The following is a 17,136-nucleotide window of genomic DNA, read 5'->3' as shown; positions in this document are numbered from 1 at the left end:
GCCCACAATATCTTGACTATCATTACATTAGTAGGTATTCTCTATGCACTGGTATTTTTCTGGACCCAAAAGAGTATGTTTATATAGCCATTGGCTGGAAAATGGCTAGCCTAGGCTTTTCCGGTAAATTCAGTAAAGTAACGATACTCTATTAAAAAAAATAATAATAGGTAGTAATGCCCAAAACCCCTAAAGCAGGCAGGCTGCTTAAGTCATAACTTGCTAATAAACTGGCCTAAATTAATGAGAACCCTAATTCACTTCTATATAACTTCATTCTCCTTGCATATTTACCAGGCAGGATCTGACAGTATGGAATTCCAGTGAGGTAAACCTCTCCACTCTTCTTCTGTGAATAAATGACATTTGTCCTAAAAACCTGTCAGTCCTTGCTACTGGTCTGCCTATGGTCAGGAAGGACTTAGGAACACACACACACACACACACACACCCAACCACCTCCCCCCAAAGGGACATGCTGCTTTTTGCCAGTGCAAAGGTAACTACAAATTTTACAGTCAAATAAGAATCTTACTTAGGTTGCTTTTCTAATATCACAATTATAACACGCAGTGCTAGAAATAAATATTAAGTCACCTCCAAGATGACTTGGAGAAGCTCAAATGTTTGAAAAAGTTTATGTACATTAGAAATTACATATGTTAAATGGCAAATATACTGACAATTGGTTTAAGAATCTGTGTCCTAAGTCAGAAAAAAATGAAGCAATTCATGACAGCCAAGAGAAAGAGCTGAGGATACAGGTCAGTTTCAAATGAGAACAATTTACAAAAATATAAGCCATTAAAGCAAGGTTCATACAGAACAAATAATTCTTTGCCCAAGTTTTTTCTCTACATCAAACAAATTAGAAACAAATCCAACTAGAAAAAGCCTCTAGCAATCGGCTTCTTTGATAGGCTTATAATCCCTTTGGATTCAACAGACTCACTAAAAATCGGGGCAAAGGACAGACAGGTGGGAAATTAAAATTAAAAAAAAAAACCTCATCATGATTCCTACCAGAGGTCTTCTCCTCAGCGACACAGAATTAAGTCAATTCAACCAGCTCATTACTGTTAGCCAGCACCCTCCATTTCCTACCTGTTCAAAATATTCTATTCCTAGGTCAGGACTGTTGAAAAAATGAGAATAGATAAAAGACTGGACAGAAACTGAAGGTTAGTGTTACTCTTTGGTTTGTGGGATTGTGGGTAATTTTCTGCATTGTTTCCAATGAGAACTCACCTCCTCTATATTCAGAAAAGGAGGCTCTGAATGCACTTTATGAACTGTGAAACAGTATACAAATGTTACATTTTTATTTTTACTTTTATTGACTTCTATAACCCACCTGTAAGCTATGTGAGAGCTTGCAGGCGCTCAGTGGCTTTAGAGAACTCCAGAAAAAGATCTACTTCTGTTTTATTGACTATGCCAAAGCCTTTGACTGTGTGGATCACAGCAAACTGTGGAAAATTCTTAAAGAGATGGGAATACCAGACCACCTTATCTGCCTCCTGAGAAATCTGTATGCAGGTCAAGAAGCAACAGTTAGAACCAGACATGGAACAATGGACTGGTTCCAAATTGGGAAAGGAGTACGTCAAGGATGTATATTGTCACCCTGCTTATTTAACTGATATGCAGAGTACATCACGCAAAATGCTAGGCTAGATGAAACTCAAGTTGGAATCAAGAGTGTTGGGAGAAATATCAATAACCTCAGATATGCAGATGACACCACGCTTATGGCAGAAAGTGAAGAGAAACTAAAAAGCCTCTTGATGAAAGTGAAAGAGGAGAGTGAAAAAGCTGGCTTAAAATTCAACATTCAAACAATGAAGATCATGGCATCCAGTCCCATCATTTGATGGCAAATAGATGGGAAAACAATGGAAACAGTGAGAGACTTTATTTTCTTGGGCTCCAAAATCACTGCAGATGGTAACTGCAGCCATGAAATTAAAAGACACTTGCTCCTTGGAAGAAAAGCTATGACAAACCTAGACAGCATATGAAAAAGCAGAGACATTACTTTGCCGACAAAGGTCCATCTAGTCAAGGCTATGGTTTTTCCAGTAGTCATTTATGGATGTGACAGTTGAACCATAAAGAAAGCTAAGTGCCAAAGAACTGATGTTTTTGAACTGTGGTGTTGGAGAAGACTCTTGAGAGTCCCTTGGACTGCAAGGAGATCTAACCAGTCAATCCTAAAGGAAATCAGTCCTAAATATTCACTGGAAGGACTGATGCTGAAGCTAAAACTCCAATACTTGGGCCACCTGATGCAAAGAACTGACTCACTGGAAAAGACCCTGATGCTAGGAAAGATTGAGGGCAGGAGGAGAAGGGGACGACAGAGGATGACATGGTTGGATGGCATCACTAACTGGATGGATATGAGTTTGAGTCAGTTCCAGGAGTTGGTGATGGACAGGGAAGCCTTGGCCTGCCACAGTTCATGGGGTTGCAAAGAGTTGGACATGCCTGAACTACTGAACTGAGTGCCTTTAGTCATGTCCCACTCTTTGCGACCCCATGAACAATAGCCTGCCAGGCTTCTCTGTCCCTGGGACTTTCCCAGCAAAAATACTGGAGTGGGTTACCATGCCCTCCTCCAGGAGGTCTTCCCAACCCAGATCTCCATCATTCAAGGTGGAGTCTTCATCACTGAGCCACCAGAGCAGCCCACCTCATTTTAACCTGGCTCTTTCCTCCTGGGAATACTACTTAAGTATGCATATTCTAAACATCTCTTATCTTGCAGAGGAAATGGTTCTTTTCTGTTTATAATGAATGGGGTTTTGTTTCTTTTTGTTTGCCTTGGTTATGTTAGGAGAGTTACCAGCAGACCTGGAGAAGCTCCTCTAAAAGAAATCTGACCTTTCTAACTCAACTCGTCCTGTCCCCTATCTTTTCTCAGAAATGTTTACACATTCTCTATAAAAATGATATCACGAGTGCTCCCTTGGCTTAAAATAAACTAAGAAGCCTCACAATTCTCCCTTCAGTTAAATAAACCCCTGTCTTCACAGGCATTACTTTTCCACATAGGTAAACACAGCGCAAGAGCAGAAGCATCATTCTTTCCTGAATTACACAGCCTTTGGCACAGAGATCCAAAATGATATTTTATACTATCAGAAATACTTAAGGTTACTGCTTTATTATTAATGAAGAGAATCATAATTCTAATTGGTTTTAATCCTTTTAATCTTGAGATGATTTGCTATCTCTAAATCCTCTCAAAAGAGTAATTTTTCAATGTAAGAAGGAACCAACTTATATTCTAAGTATTCTGCTGCCCCCTTGTGTATCTCATGTTTAGAGACAAGACGGCTCACGAAAAACACACACATGTCATCCTCAGAAATACTTATGGAATCTCAGAGACCAGAACTGGAAAGAATCTAAAAAATTATGGAAAACGGCACACTCGTTTCACCGAGGAGAAAACTGAGATCTGAAGGATTATATAACTTGGTCAAGATCAGATATGGTTAGTTAATAGCCGAGCAAACACTGCTGAATAGAACTTCAACCTCTCAGAATGTTAATTGCTCTATTAAAATGGAGATGGAGCCTGGAAGAAAACAGTGGGGTTCTGGAGTTAAGCAGATATGAGTTTGATTTTAGATCACCACTTTGCAACGTCCGCAAACCTCTTTCCCCTTCCATAAAATGGGATGAATATAACTATGGCAAAGGTGTTAAAAGAATTTGGTAGGACCGTGTTTCTCAAGCCATCAGCATAACTACCAACAATACAGTAATTCACTAAGTGGTAACACAACTATAAAAATCCACAGAAAATTGTTTTTAGGTTGTTAGAGCCTTAAATGTCTGGACAAAGGTATTCTAAGATAACGAATGAATAAAACCTGAACTTTTTCAAAACTTGCACAAAACTTGGAAAAAGAATGCAATTTTTCTAACTCCTGTGTTTCCTTGATTATCATTTTTTTTATTATTACAAGTAAATTTGTAACAGAAAACACCATACTTTGTAACAGCAAACAAATTTGTAAATTTTTAACAGCAAACACTGTATAGAGATGATGCTAGGAACAGGGTCCTTAGATGAGGCTCACAGGAAAACAAAGCAGAACTCAGTGCCAAAGTGTTAAGTCACAACATTTTCATCTCCTTTGCTAGGAGGTCTTCACCGATACAATGCCGAGAGAGTCAGCCTGGAAGGGTAGAGGCTAAAATTTTAGATCTGACTTTGCTAATAACTGGTTATGCCAACTTGGGCTGGTCTTTTCCTCTCTTCCTCCTTTTCTGACCTGTAAATGAAGGCATCCTCTACCGAGCAAAGTTCCATAGCAAGGTGGTATAATTAACATGAAAAAAAAAATGGTAAAGCATGCTTTGACAAAGTAAAGTTTATCTTAAAGTTCATTTAAAACAATAAAAAAAGATTATGTCTGCACTAACTTGAGGAAGAGAAACCAAACTGACAGATGGGAAGGCAGCTTAGGTTAAGGTTTCTGGTCGGCAGCATTCCACTCCTCATGAAATCTCTCTTCTTGATACAGTTCCGCTAGCTCTTGATGGAGATCATTCCCAAAATCCTGCCAACACATGCGTCTCAAGTCTTGAGTCAATTTCACCCAAGGGCATCCTGATATTAGGATTGACGGTTTATCCCTAACTGTCTATCAGCAGGGTAACAGCAATTCATCTTAGTTTGTCATGAAAATGACGAATGTTGACCATTCTGATTTACAGCCACACTCGTCCGCCCTGTTACACGAAAATGACGAATGTCGACCATTCTGATTTACAGCCCCACTCGTCCACCCTGTCCCAGTTATGTGCCGTGACCTGCTCCGTTCTATATGGTGCCTGATAGAACGCACAGACCAGGCTGGTTATAAGCCCTGATTGATGATCCACCAATATTAACTGAATACTAACTGTGGGTCTAGCCCCTCAAATTTCAAACATCAGAAAGGAAGGAATATGACTGGAGTTGACAGCACAGAAGAAGAGGAAAGGCCTGACACAAACTAACTTTCAAGGTAGAAAGTGATGATGCGGTTATGGTTGTTGCGGTGAGGCATGCCAATTCCAATTGTGGGCAGGAGTCCTGTGGGGCTTCTTGGGAAATTTTTCATCAGCAAGTTAACTCAAGCTCTTGGTTCAACCCAACAGTTATACCACATTTGCATCCGGAGTGCTGGAATAAAAGTGCTGTCGGAAACAGAAGGTCCAACTACAGGAGCAGAAAAGGCAACTGACCGTGAAACGGACTGTTGTCCACCAGAAAATGCCTGCGGTACTGCACACGACTCCTTTTCTCCAAGTTCCAGTAACTCATTGTCAGGAGATTCCTGGCACAGCATCAAAACCAAATTGCCCTGTCAAGGGAAACAGAAAGAGACAAGAAATGAAGAAAGTGGCAGCCACATGCCCACACTGGCCGCCTGATGCTTTCAGGCCCCAGGCATTCGGGGGCGGTACACAGCGCTCCCACCTCCTCCACGCGGGGAGCTGGTACCCCCCAGGCCCCAAGAAATTCCCCCAAAGTCTTCCCACCCAGGAGAAGGTCCTTTAACACACCACCGCTGGAGCTTTTTCTAATAGCGCCTTACAGGGCTCAAAGGTACCGCTGTCCTGGGGGAAAACCAATCCACCACCAGGGAGCAAGTTTCAAGACTGGACTCTGTGCTCCAGGGCTCTCCCACTCAGCCAGGACTCGAACCAGTCCAAGCTGGTCGCTTTTCAGGAAAGCTCAATTGCAGGAGGGGAGGTGATAACAGAAGGGTGACTGTCATTCCCAGTTCCTGACTTTTTAAGCCAACACCACTCCAGAGGACTACAGTTATGATCCGTCCATGGAGATCTTAGAAACCGTAACGTGTCCATGTAGCCGGGGGCCAAGCAAACATAGTAACAAAGCTTGTCTCCCTCTTCTGGACTCACTATGGATGCCACTTAGGACCACGAGGGCCTGCCTCTGGCCAGACTGAGCTTACTTGTGTAATCAGAGCCGGGTGCACAAGCAGTGGGTCTGGCTTCTCCAGAAGGTTTGCCCCTCCACGGACAGAGAAACACAGTGCTAACCAGAGCAAGGACTTGAAAGGCAGAGATCCGAGCTGATAAATTAAACCCCTCCAAAAGCTGATGTGCGTAACAAGGTTCTCTTTGTTCCCAGCATTTGGCTAAAGAAACTTTTCAGAATTCCAACTCCTTTTCTGATCACAAAATAAAGCCAGGGAAAACCAAGCAAGACTGGCACGAAGAAAACCCACAGGTGGGAAACAGTTTGTCATCTGTCCTATTAAAGCAATCTAGACTTAAAGGCAGTCAGTAAGTGCTGATGAAAATAAATGACCAGAGCTGTGCCTACTCATTAATGGAACCACAACTAGGAGAGGTTCCTAAAGCTCTTGCCAGCCGCTTCTCCTTGGCTCCTTGATGTTCATTCTTCCTCCCTCCCCTAACCACAACCTCACCTCCCTTTTCTCTGACTCCAGGCCTAACTCCCCACTTCCTCTTACCCCACCCCCACCTGACTTCTGCAAAGGCTCAGCGGGTAAAGAATCTGCCTGTAATGCAGAAGACACAGGAGACAAGAGTTCGATTCCTGGGTTGGGAAGATCCCCTGGAGGAGGAAAATGGCAACCCACTCCAGTATTCTCGCCTGAAAAATCCCATGGACAGAGGAGCCTGGCGGGCTACAGTCCAAAGGGTCACAAAAAGCAGGGCAGAACTAAAGGACTAAGCATGCGGACACTTGGCTACACCTGGCTGCTTCTCCCACTCCCTCAGGCTGAAGATGAGTCCCACCCCACCAAGATAAAATCACCCATGCAACCAACTGTAAGATGGGCCAGAAGACTAACGATTATGGAGGCAACCCTCCCTGCCCTCTCCCCACCCAATAACCCATACTACAAAGATATTTTTTTTTAAGTATTCTAGTGATATAGTTAGATATGCTCACCAATTTTAAAAAAAAAAAAACTCAATACTGAGATACATCAAAAATATTTTCATCCAAAATCCCCACTTGCCTCATTTCATGTCCCTTTCCTGGAATGATAACTTTGGCTTGGTGTGCATCATTCCAGTCTTTTTATGCATTTACTTATTTATACATATATTCATTTCTGGGATTCCCTGGTGGCTCAGATGGTAAAGAGTCCGCCTGCTATGAGGGTGACCAGGGTTTGATCCCTGGGTTGGGAAGGTCCCCTGGAGGAGGGCTTGGCAACCCACTCCAGTATTCTTACCTGGAGAATCCCCATGGACAGAGGAGCCTGGCGTGACATGGTTCACGGGGTCACAAAGTTTTGGACACGACCGAACAACTAAGCACAACATATTCATTTCTATATACATCCACGTACTCAATTTTGCATACATGTGTGCTTTATGTTTTTAGTAAGAATACCTTTTTTACAAACTAGAAATAATTTTCAGTAATACCAGTAGTAACTATTTCCTACAAAAGTATATTCATGATTTATACTAGAAATATTTTAGGTTATCCAGAATTAAGGAGAGCTCTATACTCATGCTAATTTTTCCTTACTAACTTGATCTTATGATTTGGTTTTTTATTCTTTTATTTTATTCTTTTATTTATTCTTTTATTCTTTATTTCATTCTTTATTTTGCTCTCTGTTCACTTTTAATCCAAGTCAGATTAGTGGGATGGAAAGATGAAAAAAAAAAAAAGGTGCATTTGTACATAGTTAGAACATACACACACATACCTGACCCTCATTTGGCCCTTCCTTCTAATCAGATGAAGGGAGAGATGAGGACCTTGGAGTAAGTGACTCATTTCTGCTGCTAGGGTGAGTAGCAAAGGGACTTCAAGTTGTATGTTTGGATGACAAGCTCTGCTGGGCAGGTGTTTTTAAGAGGAGAGGACTCAGTTTAAATGATTAAACTAGAACACAAAGATAAGTAATTGAACACTATGGTCTCCAGGCTGTGCGTCCCCTATTTTGATTAATTACTGGCATGTCTTAGCTCCCCTGGCATCTGCGTGCTGCCGAAGAGCAGCCAGGAAGCTGCCCTGAGCTGTGCACACACCACAGGCCCTTGGTAAACACGAGTGACGCTTCGTCACATGCCGCTTCCTGAATTCCCTCCAGCCCAAGACTGAAGGGAGGGACCGCCTGCTCTGGCTTCCAGAGTCAGAGCAAATGATTTCAAAATTGAGAGGGAGTGGAGCTGGAGGTGATGAATGGAGTCAGCGGGGCAGAGGCAGGGGGAGCAACCGCTATGCAGCAAAGCCAACCTTAGCCACAACCAGAATTAGCTGAGCCAGGGGCCGGGTGCTCACTGAGGAAGAAGAAGCAACTGAAAGGGACCTCAGAAACCAGCTCAGCCAAAGCCCATACAGTGTGCCAGAAGGACAGTAGGTGTAACGTGCAAGACGGCACTGCGAGTTACTCAAGAAAGCTAGCAGAACTCCAGGCTCAGCAGTCCCAAAGCAGGAGACTTTTGAGCGTTTTGTGATCCCATCTGTGTGAACATAATGGGTAAAAATAGATACTAAAATACACTTTCATTGATTTAATATTTGCTATTTAATATATGTTACATTTGGAACTCTACAGAACATTTAAATCTCCAATCCTTATTAAAAAATTAATAATTAATTGACAGTGACTAAGGAATATCATGTAAAGAACTGACTTATTAAAACTAGTTTCAAATTCTGCCTTTGAAACACGATTAATCTGAATTTTTTTTAGTGGATGGGAAAGTCACAGAAAATGTTTATATGTGTGTATTTATCTTTAACAAATTATTTTTATCCATTTTTAGTGCTCGAAGCAAGTAGGAAAACCAAAAAAGAACTTCTATAGTGGTATCACTTATCAGCCAAAGACAACTGCCATGGACACTGTGGTCCTTATTTTTTTTTTTTAACAAAAACTAAATTCTATTTTTTGAAGCCTTTTTTTTTCACTTGATAACTTACTAATAATATATATCGTGACATTTTAGCCATATAAACATACTTCTACAGAATTACGTATGTGATTTGAATAAGAAATTGTAATCAACTCTACTCAAAATCTCACAACTCCAAAAACTCTAATAAAGCAGCAACAAGAAATAAAAGAAGTCAAGTAAGCATGCAGACAGGATTCATGTTCAGTTCATTTCAGTAGCTCAGTCATGTCTGACCCTTTGTGACCCCATGACAGCAGCACGTCAAGCCTCCCTGTCCATCACCAACTCCCAGAGTTCACCCAAACTCATGTCCATTGAGTCAGTGACGCCATCCAACCATCTCATCCTCTGTCGTCCCCTTCTCATCAATCTTTCCCAGCATCAGGGTCTTTTCAAATGAGTCAGCTCTTTGCATCAAGTGGCCAAAGTACTGGAGTTTCAGCTTCAGTATCAGACCTTCCAATGAACACCCAGGACTGATCTCATTTAGGATGGACTGGTTGGATCTCCTTGCAGTCCAAGGGACTCTCAAGAGTCTTCTCCAACACCACACTTCAAAAGCATCAACTCTTTGGTGCTCAGCTTTCTTTACAGTCCAACTCTCACATCCATACAAGACTACTGGGAAAACCATAGCCTTGACTAGATGGACCTTTGTTGACAAAGTAATGCCTCTGCTTTTTAATATGCTGTCTCGGTTGGTCATAACTTTTCTTCCAAGGAGTAAGCATCTTTTAATTTCATGGCTGCAATCACCATCTGCAGGTATTTTGGAGCCCCCCAAAAATAAAGTCTGACACTGTTTCCACTGTTTCCCCATTTATTTCCCATGAAGTGATGGGACCGGATGCCATGATCTTAGTTTTCTGCATGTTGAGCTTTAAGCCAACTTTTTCACTCTCCTCTTTCACTTTCATCAAGAGGCTCTTTAGTTCTTCTTCACTTTCTGCCATAAGGGTGGTGTCATCTGCATATCTGAGGTTATTGATATTTCTCTCGGCAATCTTGATTCCAGCTTGTGCTTCCTCCAGCCCAGCATTTCTCATGATGTATTCTGCATATAAGTTAAATAAGCGGGGTGACAATATACAGCCTTGACCTACTCCTTTTCCTATTTGGAACCAGTCCGTTGTTCCATGTCCAGTTCTAACTGTTGCTTCCTGACCTGCATACAGGTTTCTCAAGAGGCAGGTCAGGTTGTCTGGTATTCCCATCTATTTCAGAATTTTCCACAGTTTATTGTGATCCACACAGTCAAAGGCTTTGGCATAGTCAATAAAGCAGAAATAGACATTTTTCTGGAACTCTCTTGCTTTTTCAATGATCCATTAGATGTTGGCAATTTGATCTCTGGCTTCTCTGCCTTTTCTAAAACCTGCTTGAACATCTGGAAGTTCATGGCTCACGTATTGCTGAAGCCTGGCTTGGAGAATTTTGAGCATTACTTTACTAGCGTGTGAGATGAGTGCAATTGTGCAGTAGTTTGAGCATTCTTTGGCATTGCCTTTCTTTGGGATTGGAATGAAAACTGACCTTTTCTAGTCCTGTGGCCACTAGCTTCATTTGTAGTGACACTTCCTAAGGCCCACTTGACTTCACATTCCAGGATGTCTGGCTCTAGGTGAGTGATCACACCATCGTGATTATCTGGGTCATGAAGATCTTTTTTGTACAGTTCCTCTGTGTATACTTGGAGAAGGAAATGGCAACCCACTCCAGTATTCTTGCCTGGAAAATCCTGTGGACTGAGAATCCTGGTAGGCTATAGTCCATGGGGTCACAAAGAGTCGGACACGACTGAACATCTTCACTTCACTTCACTTCTGTGTATTCTTGCCACCTCTTCTTAGTATCGTCTGCTTCTGTTAGGTCCATACCATTTCTGTCCTTTATTGAGCCCATCTTTGCAGGAAATGTTCCCTTGGTATCTCTAATTTTCTTGAAGAGATCTCTAGTCTTTCCCATTCTGTTGTTTTCTTCTATTTCTTTGCATTGATCACTGAGGAAGGCTTTCTTATCTCTCCTTGCTATTCTTCCAATTTGACCACTTCCAATTTGCCTTGATTCATGGACCTAACATTCCAGGTTCCTATGCAATATTGCTCTTCACCAGTCTCATCCACAACTGGCTGTTGTTTCTGCCTTGGATCCATCCCTTCATTCTTTCTGGAGTTATTTCTCCACTGATCTCCAGTAGCATACCAGGCACCTATCGACCTGAGGAGTTCATCTTTCAGTCTCCTATCTTTTTGCCTTTTCATACTGTTCATGGGGTTCTCAAGGCAAGAATACTGAAGTGGTTTGCCATTCCCTTCTCCAGTGGACCACTTTCTGTCAGACCTCTCCACCATGACCTGACCTTCTTGGGTGGCCCCACACGGCATGGCTTAGTTGCATTGAGTTAGACAAGGCTTTTTCCATGTGATCAGATTGGCTAGTTGTCTGTGATTGTGGTGCAGGAGCGGCAGCTGCAAGGCGCAGGAGCAGCCGAGAGGAGCTACCCCACGTCCAAGGTCAGGAGCGGTGGCCATGAGGAAATGTCCCATCTCCAAGATAAGAGAAACCCAAGTAAGACGGTAGGTGCTGAGAGAGGGCATCAGAGGGCAGACAGACTGAACCCACAATCACAGGATTCATGAGATGGATTAAAAGTATCTAATAAGTTAAAATGTTCCTAAATTCATTTTATAAATGATTAGTAACTTTTATAATCATTCTGTTAATACTTTTAATTTTGCCATTTTTCTGTATAGATACATGACCAAAGTTGCCAGCATCAAACTACAGGCCAGACATAAAACTACGAAAGAAGAGCACCACCAAGTAAGTAAACGTCAGTCACTCAGTCATGTCCAGCTCTTCTGCAACCCCATGGACTGTAGCCCATCAGACTCCTCTGTCCGTGATGATTTCCCAGGCAAGAATCCTACAGTAGGTAGCCATTCCCTTCTCCAGGGGATCTTCCCAACCCAGGGACCAACCCTGCGTCTCCTGCATTTCAGGAGCTACCAAGGAAGCCCAAGGAAACATTAGAAATTCAAGGACATTTTTCATTAAGAAAAGCAGAAACTGTTTTGATTATGAAGCATCTGTCAATGCTTTTAAAACTCCATAAAGAGAGAGAGAGAGAAACTTTTCACACCAACACCCATTCGTTTTAAAGAAAGGCCCTCCGAAAAAGCTCACAGTGACAGCCAGCTACTGGTTGTGTCTCTGCTTCCTCTGATTGTCCTCTAAGAAACGCCTTCTCCCAAGTTCTGTCCATGAGATTCAGCTGGTTTCAGCTCCATCTCAAGTCAGGTGGGGGCCTGGTTAAACCCGGCAACTCAGGGCACCGCCTCCCTCAGGCCATGAAGCAGGAGGTGCACATAGCCCAGTTTGGACCACTGAGAGTCAGTCATGGACATCTGTTTGAACTGCTGGAGAAGAGAAACTTTCTTTTCTGCTGGACTCAAAGTTGTGAGGCTATGAAGTTGTGAAGCCTGGAAACCTAGAACTCCTTGCCACTACAAGAGTAAAAAAAAAAAAAATCTATGAGACGGGATCCAACCAAGAGGAATGAAGAGAAACTTGGTCCTCCTGATATTATTTAAGGCACACCTGAAGTCAGATCTCTTCCTGTACTTTTTAGGTAAACGAGCCAGTACATTCCTTTCTATGTTATGTTTACTTGTATTTAAGCCACATTGGTTTTCTGTCACTTGCATCCAAAGAGTTCCGACTGATGAAATATGTCAGCAAAGCAAAGTATCAAGAGACACCTGGCTGGCAGTCATGAGCTTGCTCTTCTGGTTTCACCTCTAACAATTGACTCACAGCTGGCGGGAGGGGGCGGAGGAGGGGGGACCTTGGCAAATTTTTTTAGCTGGTCCTCTAAGTTTCAAAAATATGACTCCATATTTACTTGGGCTTTCCCTAAGGATATGCTGTATTCAACTTCTTTTTTCCAGTAGTAAAGGATTCCGTCAATCCCCTTGAAGTGTATTTAAGCAGAGCAAATCCTGAAATCTTTTCTTTAGAATTTCCTTAGCTAGTTTTACATGTGAGGCAAATCTATATTACGGCTTTAACATGAGTTTTATGGAACTCAACAAACATGTTCAAGCCACTGAATGGCTTAATAAAAAGCAAACCATTCAAGTTCATATATGGTAAACAGAGTTCTAACATTGTACCAAAGGAAAAGAAGGAACAGGAGAATGCTAAAAGAGAACTTTGGGGAAGGGGAATATATTTATGTTTCTATGTAGACTTATATTTTAAGCACAGGGATTTGTCTACTATATACTGACTATTCCGCCTCTTCATCTACTGTGACTGCTGCATCACAGCCCATTCTCCTCTGGCATCCCTCTTCCATAAAAACCAACACTTCTACTCCCATTCCTTTACATTCTTTCTTTCTTAAAAATATATTATTTGTAAATCATTTTATGGTTTATACAATAGTTCCATTTATATCTTGTCTTTTTAAAAAATGATCTTTATGGCAGCCCTGTAAGTCATGTATTATTAAGCATGAGTTCAAAGAGCTTAATAGGAAACAATAGGTTGCAAATCATGTCTTCTGACTCCCAAAGCCACTGACCTAATCTCAAGGTTACTGTATCCAGTCGTGTTTCCTCCCTCACCTCTGCTTCCTTATGAAAGAGTCTAGAGTTGTATTACTCATGATTAATCAGATTAATTCTTCCCACCTCCACCACTCAATCCAACTCTACTATGGGCCAGCCTGTGAAGGAGAAGAGCCAGGAGAAGGGGAGGAGATGACTAAATGAAACATTACTTACTAAAAAAATACCTACCTTGTCCCTCCATCCAGGAGCCTTTTGAGTATATAGATTGGAGGAAATCAGAGCAAAGTATCAGTCCTTTGAGAATCAAATAGTGGGAGGCTTCTTTGCAATGAAATCTGAGTGAGCTACTTGGACCAAGTTCAGAAACACCAAGGCCAAATTTTTGAGCCAGAAATCATTGTGAAAACTGTCTGAGGGGCTCATGTGTTTTCCAAATTGCTAACAACAGGGAAGAAGGCTCCAACCAGAAATTAAAACGTGTAAACACACCCTGTTGTTGGAAAAGGAGGAACTAGTCCGTGAAAGGTAGTAAGACATGAGAGACAATGGAAAAATGTCTGACTGGCTGTCAAGAGGCCAGGGTTCCAACCCAGTTGATCCTCTGACTAAACAGTGTCAGGTAAATCTCTTCACTCCCCTGTGCATGGGCTGCCTCATCCATGGAACAAAACAGGGGTGGTGATGAGTGAGATGCTCTCTCAGAGCTTCCAAACTTAATATTCTACTTAATAAGGGCTGTCGGCAACTCCCACCGCCCCCCACTAACATCCCCAGCCATACAGCTTTAATTATAAATTAAAATAGCCCTGAGAAACCACGGAGTTAATTCCCATTAGTATAGCCTTTAACTCAAATGGAGGAATGATTTCCTCCTCCTTAAGCCTTGCTGAGGGACAAAAGACATAATTAATCCGCTCTGACAGCAATATTCCTAGAACGAGAAGCCCTGAGAAACAGGAAAGCAGCAGGAAAAAGGTCCCCAAACTGTGCCTGCACCTCATAGCCTCAGACACAACACTCCTGGGAATTTCCACACCAAGGGAGAATTCAAACTCAGTCCAGTTAAAAGCTACGATTTCAGAGACAGCTCTGCTTCTCTCGTTTCTCCACTAATTTTGAGGACGCCCCCCCCAAAAAAAATCAAAAGAATTACATAGTGCAGGGGTGGTGTGGGAGGGGCCACAGCTCCTGTCCCCTGGCCAGGCCTAGACTAACAGGTTCTGAAACAGCTCAGACGCCTGGCTCAGGGGGGCCCCACTCCACAGACGAAATGTCACTGTCTTCCCCCACCCCTCAGAAGCGCCCTCCCCCACTTCCCACGGGTTTCCAAGCACTGCCAAACTGGTTGTTACAGGGCTCTGCAAACAGCCTAATTCCATAGCTAGCCCCCTCCCAGCTATGTACACACAGGGAAAGAAAGAAAAGACTACTTTGTTCATTTTGTAAGGCTCACAGGGACATCACTAAACCCCAAGTTCTCCCTCTGTTTTCTTTTCTTTGAAGCAATGAGGAGCTGCAAATGCTCTGAGCTAAGTTGAGCAGTGAGCTACAATCACTCTCCAAAGACATGGGATGCTTCATGTGAACAGACTGGTTCCAAGTATATAATATGTATCCAGTGCTTCACAGAGTTCATACCTTTTGGTTCAGGAATTCAGCTGCTGGAAATATATCAAAAAGAAATCACTAAAAATAGACAAAAATGTATATATAAGAAAATATTCATTGCATCATTTTTCATGATGCAGAAAAGATAGAACACTAAATAGCCAGCTATTAGGGTAGCATCAATATAGGATAGATATTAACACTTCTCTTTGCAAAAAACTTTGTAAGGGAGTATGGAAAATGCTCATGATGCTATGTGAAAAAATGGGATACAGTATGATATAAAGCCATCAAAAGCAATATTGCATAGAATAATGGATCTTGATCTTAACAAGATCAAGACTACTTTGTTCAAAGTACATTTAATATTTATATTTACATTTAATATTAACAAAGTTCATTTAATATTTTACCATTAAGTGTAATGTTTGCCATGTTATTTGTAAATATTCTTTATTGTGTTAAGAAAACTCCCTCTATTCTGATTTTCTGAACAACTTTTGCATAATTTGATATGAAACATTTTAAGACATTTTCTATCTACTTAATATCATGTGTCATGTCCAACTCTTTGCAACCCCATGGACTGTAACCCAACAGGCTCCTCTGTCCATGGAATTCTCAAGGCAGGAATACTGGAGTGGGTAGCCATTCCCTTCTACAGGGGAAATTCCCAACTCAGGGATCAACCCTGTGTCTCCTGCATTGCAGGCATATTCTTTACCATCTGAGCCATCAGGGAAGTCTTCATTAATCTATTAATATGAATTTTCCAATATTATATCAACCCTGCAATTCCAAGATAAAACCAAATTGTTTACCATGACAAATTTTTACGTTGAAGTTATCATAGCTTCAAAAATGCATTTCTATTCCCTGGAATGATTTACGCAAGTTTGAAATTATTTCTTTGAGTGCTTGGTAGAACTTGATCATAAACCCATCTAAATCTAGACCTTCCTTTATGGAGAAATATTTAATGAATGGCTTATTTAATTTAAAAATTAAGAACTATTCAGCCTATTTTTTCTAGTTTTGGTAAGTTATATTTGTCTAAAAATATATTCATTTCCTCTAAGCTTTCAAATGTTTTAGCAACATGTAGTTCATAATATTTTTTAATATCTACAACATCTGCTTTTCCACTCCTAGTACTGCTTAGGAATACTGTGCCTCTTTTTCCTTTTGAAATTGATCTCACCAGGTGTTAATCAACATTACTAGCTTTTACCAAGAACCGAATTGTATCATTTTTTATCCTCTCCATTGAATAATGGAATTATTTCCTTCCATCTGTTTTCTCTATTTTGCATCTTTTTTAACTCTTCAATGTCTAGCTAATTTTCAGGCTTTCTTTTTTTCTAATTTTAACATTTATACAAGCTTTAGCTGCTTACCCCACCCCACGTCTTGACCCATCATATTTTTGTCATCATCCAGTTAAAAATAGGTTCTGATTTCCATTGCAATTTCTTTGATCCAAGGGTCACTTTGAAACATATTCCTATAATTATTCATAGTCATCGTTTGTTATCAGTATCTAGTTTAACTACATTGTGGTCACAGATCTGGTCTGGATGAAACCATTCATCGTTCGCTGTTGAGACTTGCTTGATGACCAAGTTTGAGGTCACTTTTTATAAGTGTTCTTCATGTGCTTGAAAATGTGCATTCTGTGGTTTTGAGATGCAATGCTTTCACATGTCTATCAGCTCAAACTTACTAACTGTATAGCTCAAATATTGTATATGGTAGCTGATCTTTCCCCTCTTTATCAAGTACTGATGAAGTACATTACAATATCACTGGGAATGTATGTGTTTCCCATTGCAGTTCTCTCAATTTTTCTATAACATGCATAATATACATTGAGACCACGTTATAAGGTGCAGAAAAGTTTTTTCTGATGAGTTCAAACTTTTGAACCAATATCACATTCTTTTATCTCTAAAAATGCTTTTTTGATCGTCTGTTTCATCAGATGTCAGAATTGCCAGCTTTTAGTTTATAATTACCTATTTAC

At 41.2% G+C, this 17,136-nt stretch overlaps 1 protein-coding gene across 8 annotated transcripts in view; it reads right to left on the bottom strand.

Moving 5' to 3' along the window:
• PLCH1 (phospholipase C eta 1) overlaps positions 1-17,136 on the bottom strand; it is a 260,884-nt gene that overhangs the window by 195,496 nt on the left and 48,252 nt on the right. For all 8 annotated transcript variants that reach the window (XM_070466543.1, XM_070466550.1, XM_070466549.1 and 5 more), the window contains exon 2: positions 5,248-5,366. In XM_070466543.1, the coding sequence (XP_070322644.1) occupies positions 5,248-5,326 (79 nt within the window). In that variant the 5' untranslated portion in view covers positions 5,327-5,366. The remainder of the gene's footprint in view (positions 1-5,247; positions 5,367-17,136) is intronic.

Source organism: Odocoileus virginianus, chromosome 4 (genome assembly GCF_023699985.2).
Source record: "Odocoileus virginianus isolate 20LAN1187 ecotype Illinois chromosome 4, Ovbor_1.2, whole genome shotgun sequence".
In the NCBI taxonomy this organism is placed as follows: Eukaryota; Metazoa; Chordata; class Mammalia; order Artiodactyla; family Cervidae; genus Odocoileus; species Odocoileus virginianus.
The sequence above is the reverse complement of the archived record's forward strand: the minus strand, read 5'-3'. Positions and strand labels throughout refer to the sequence as shown.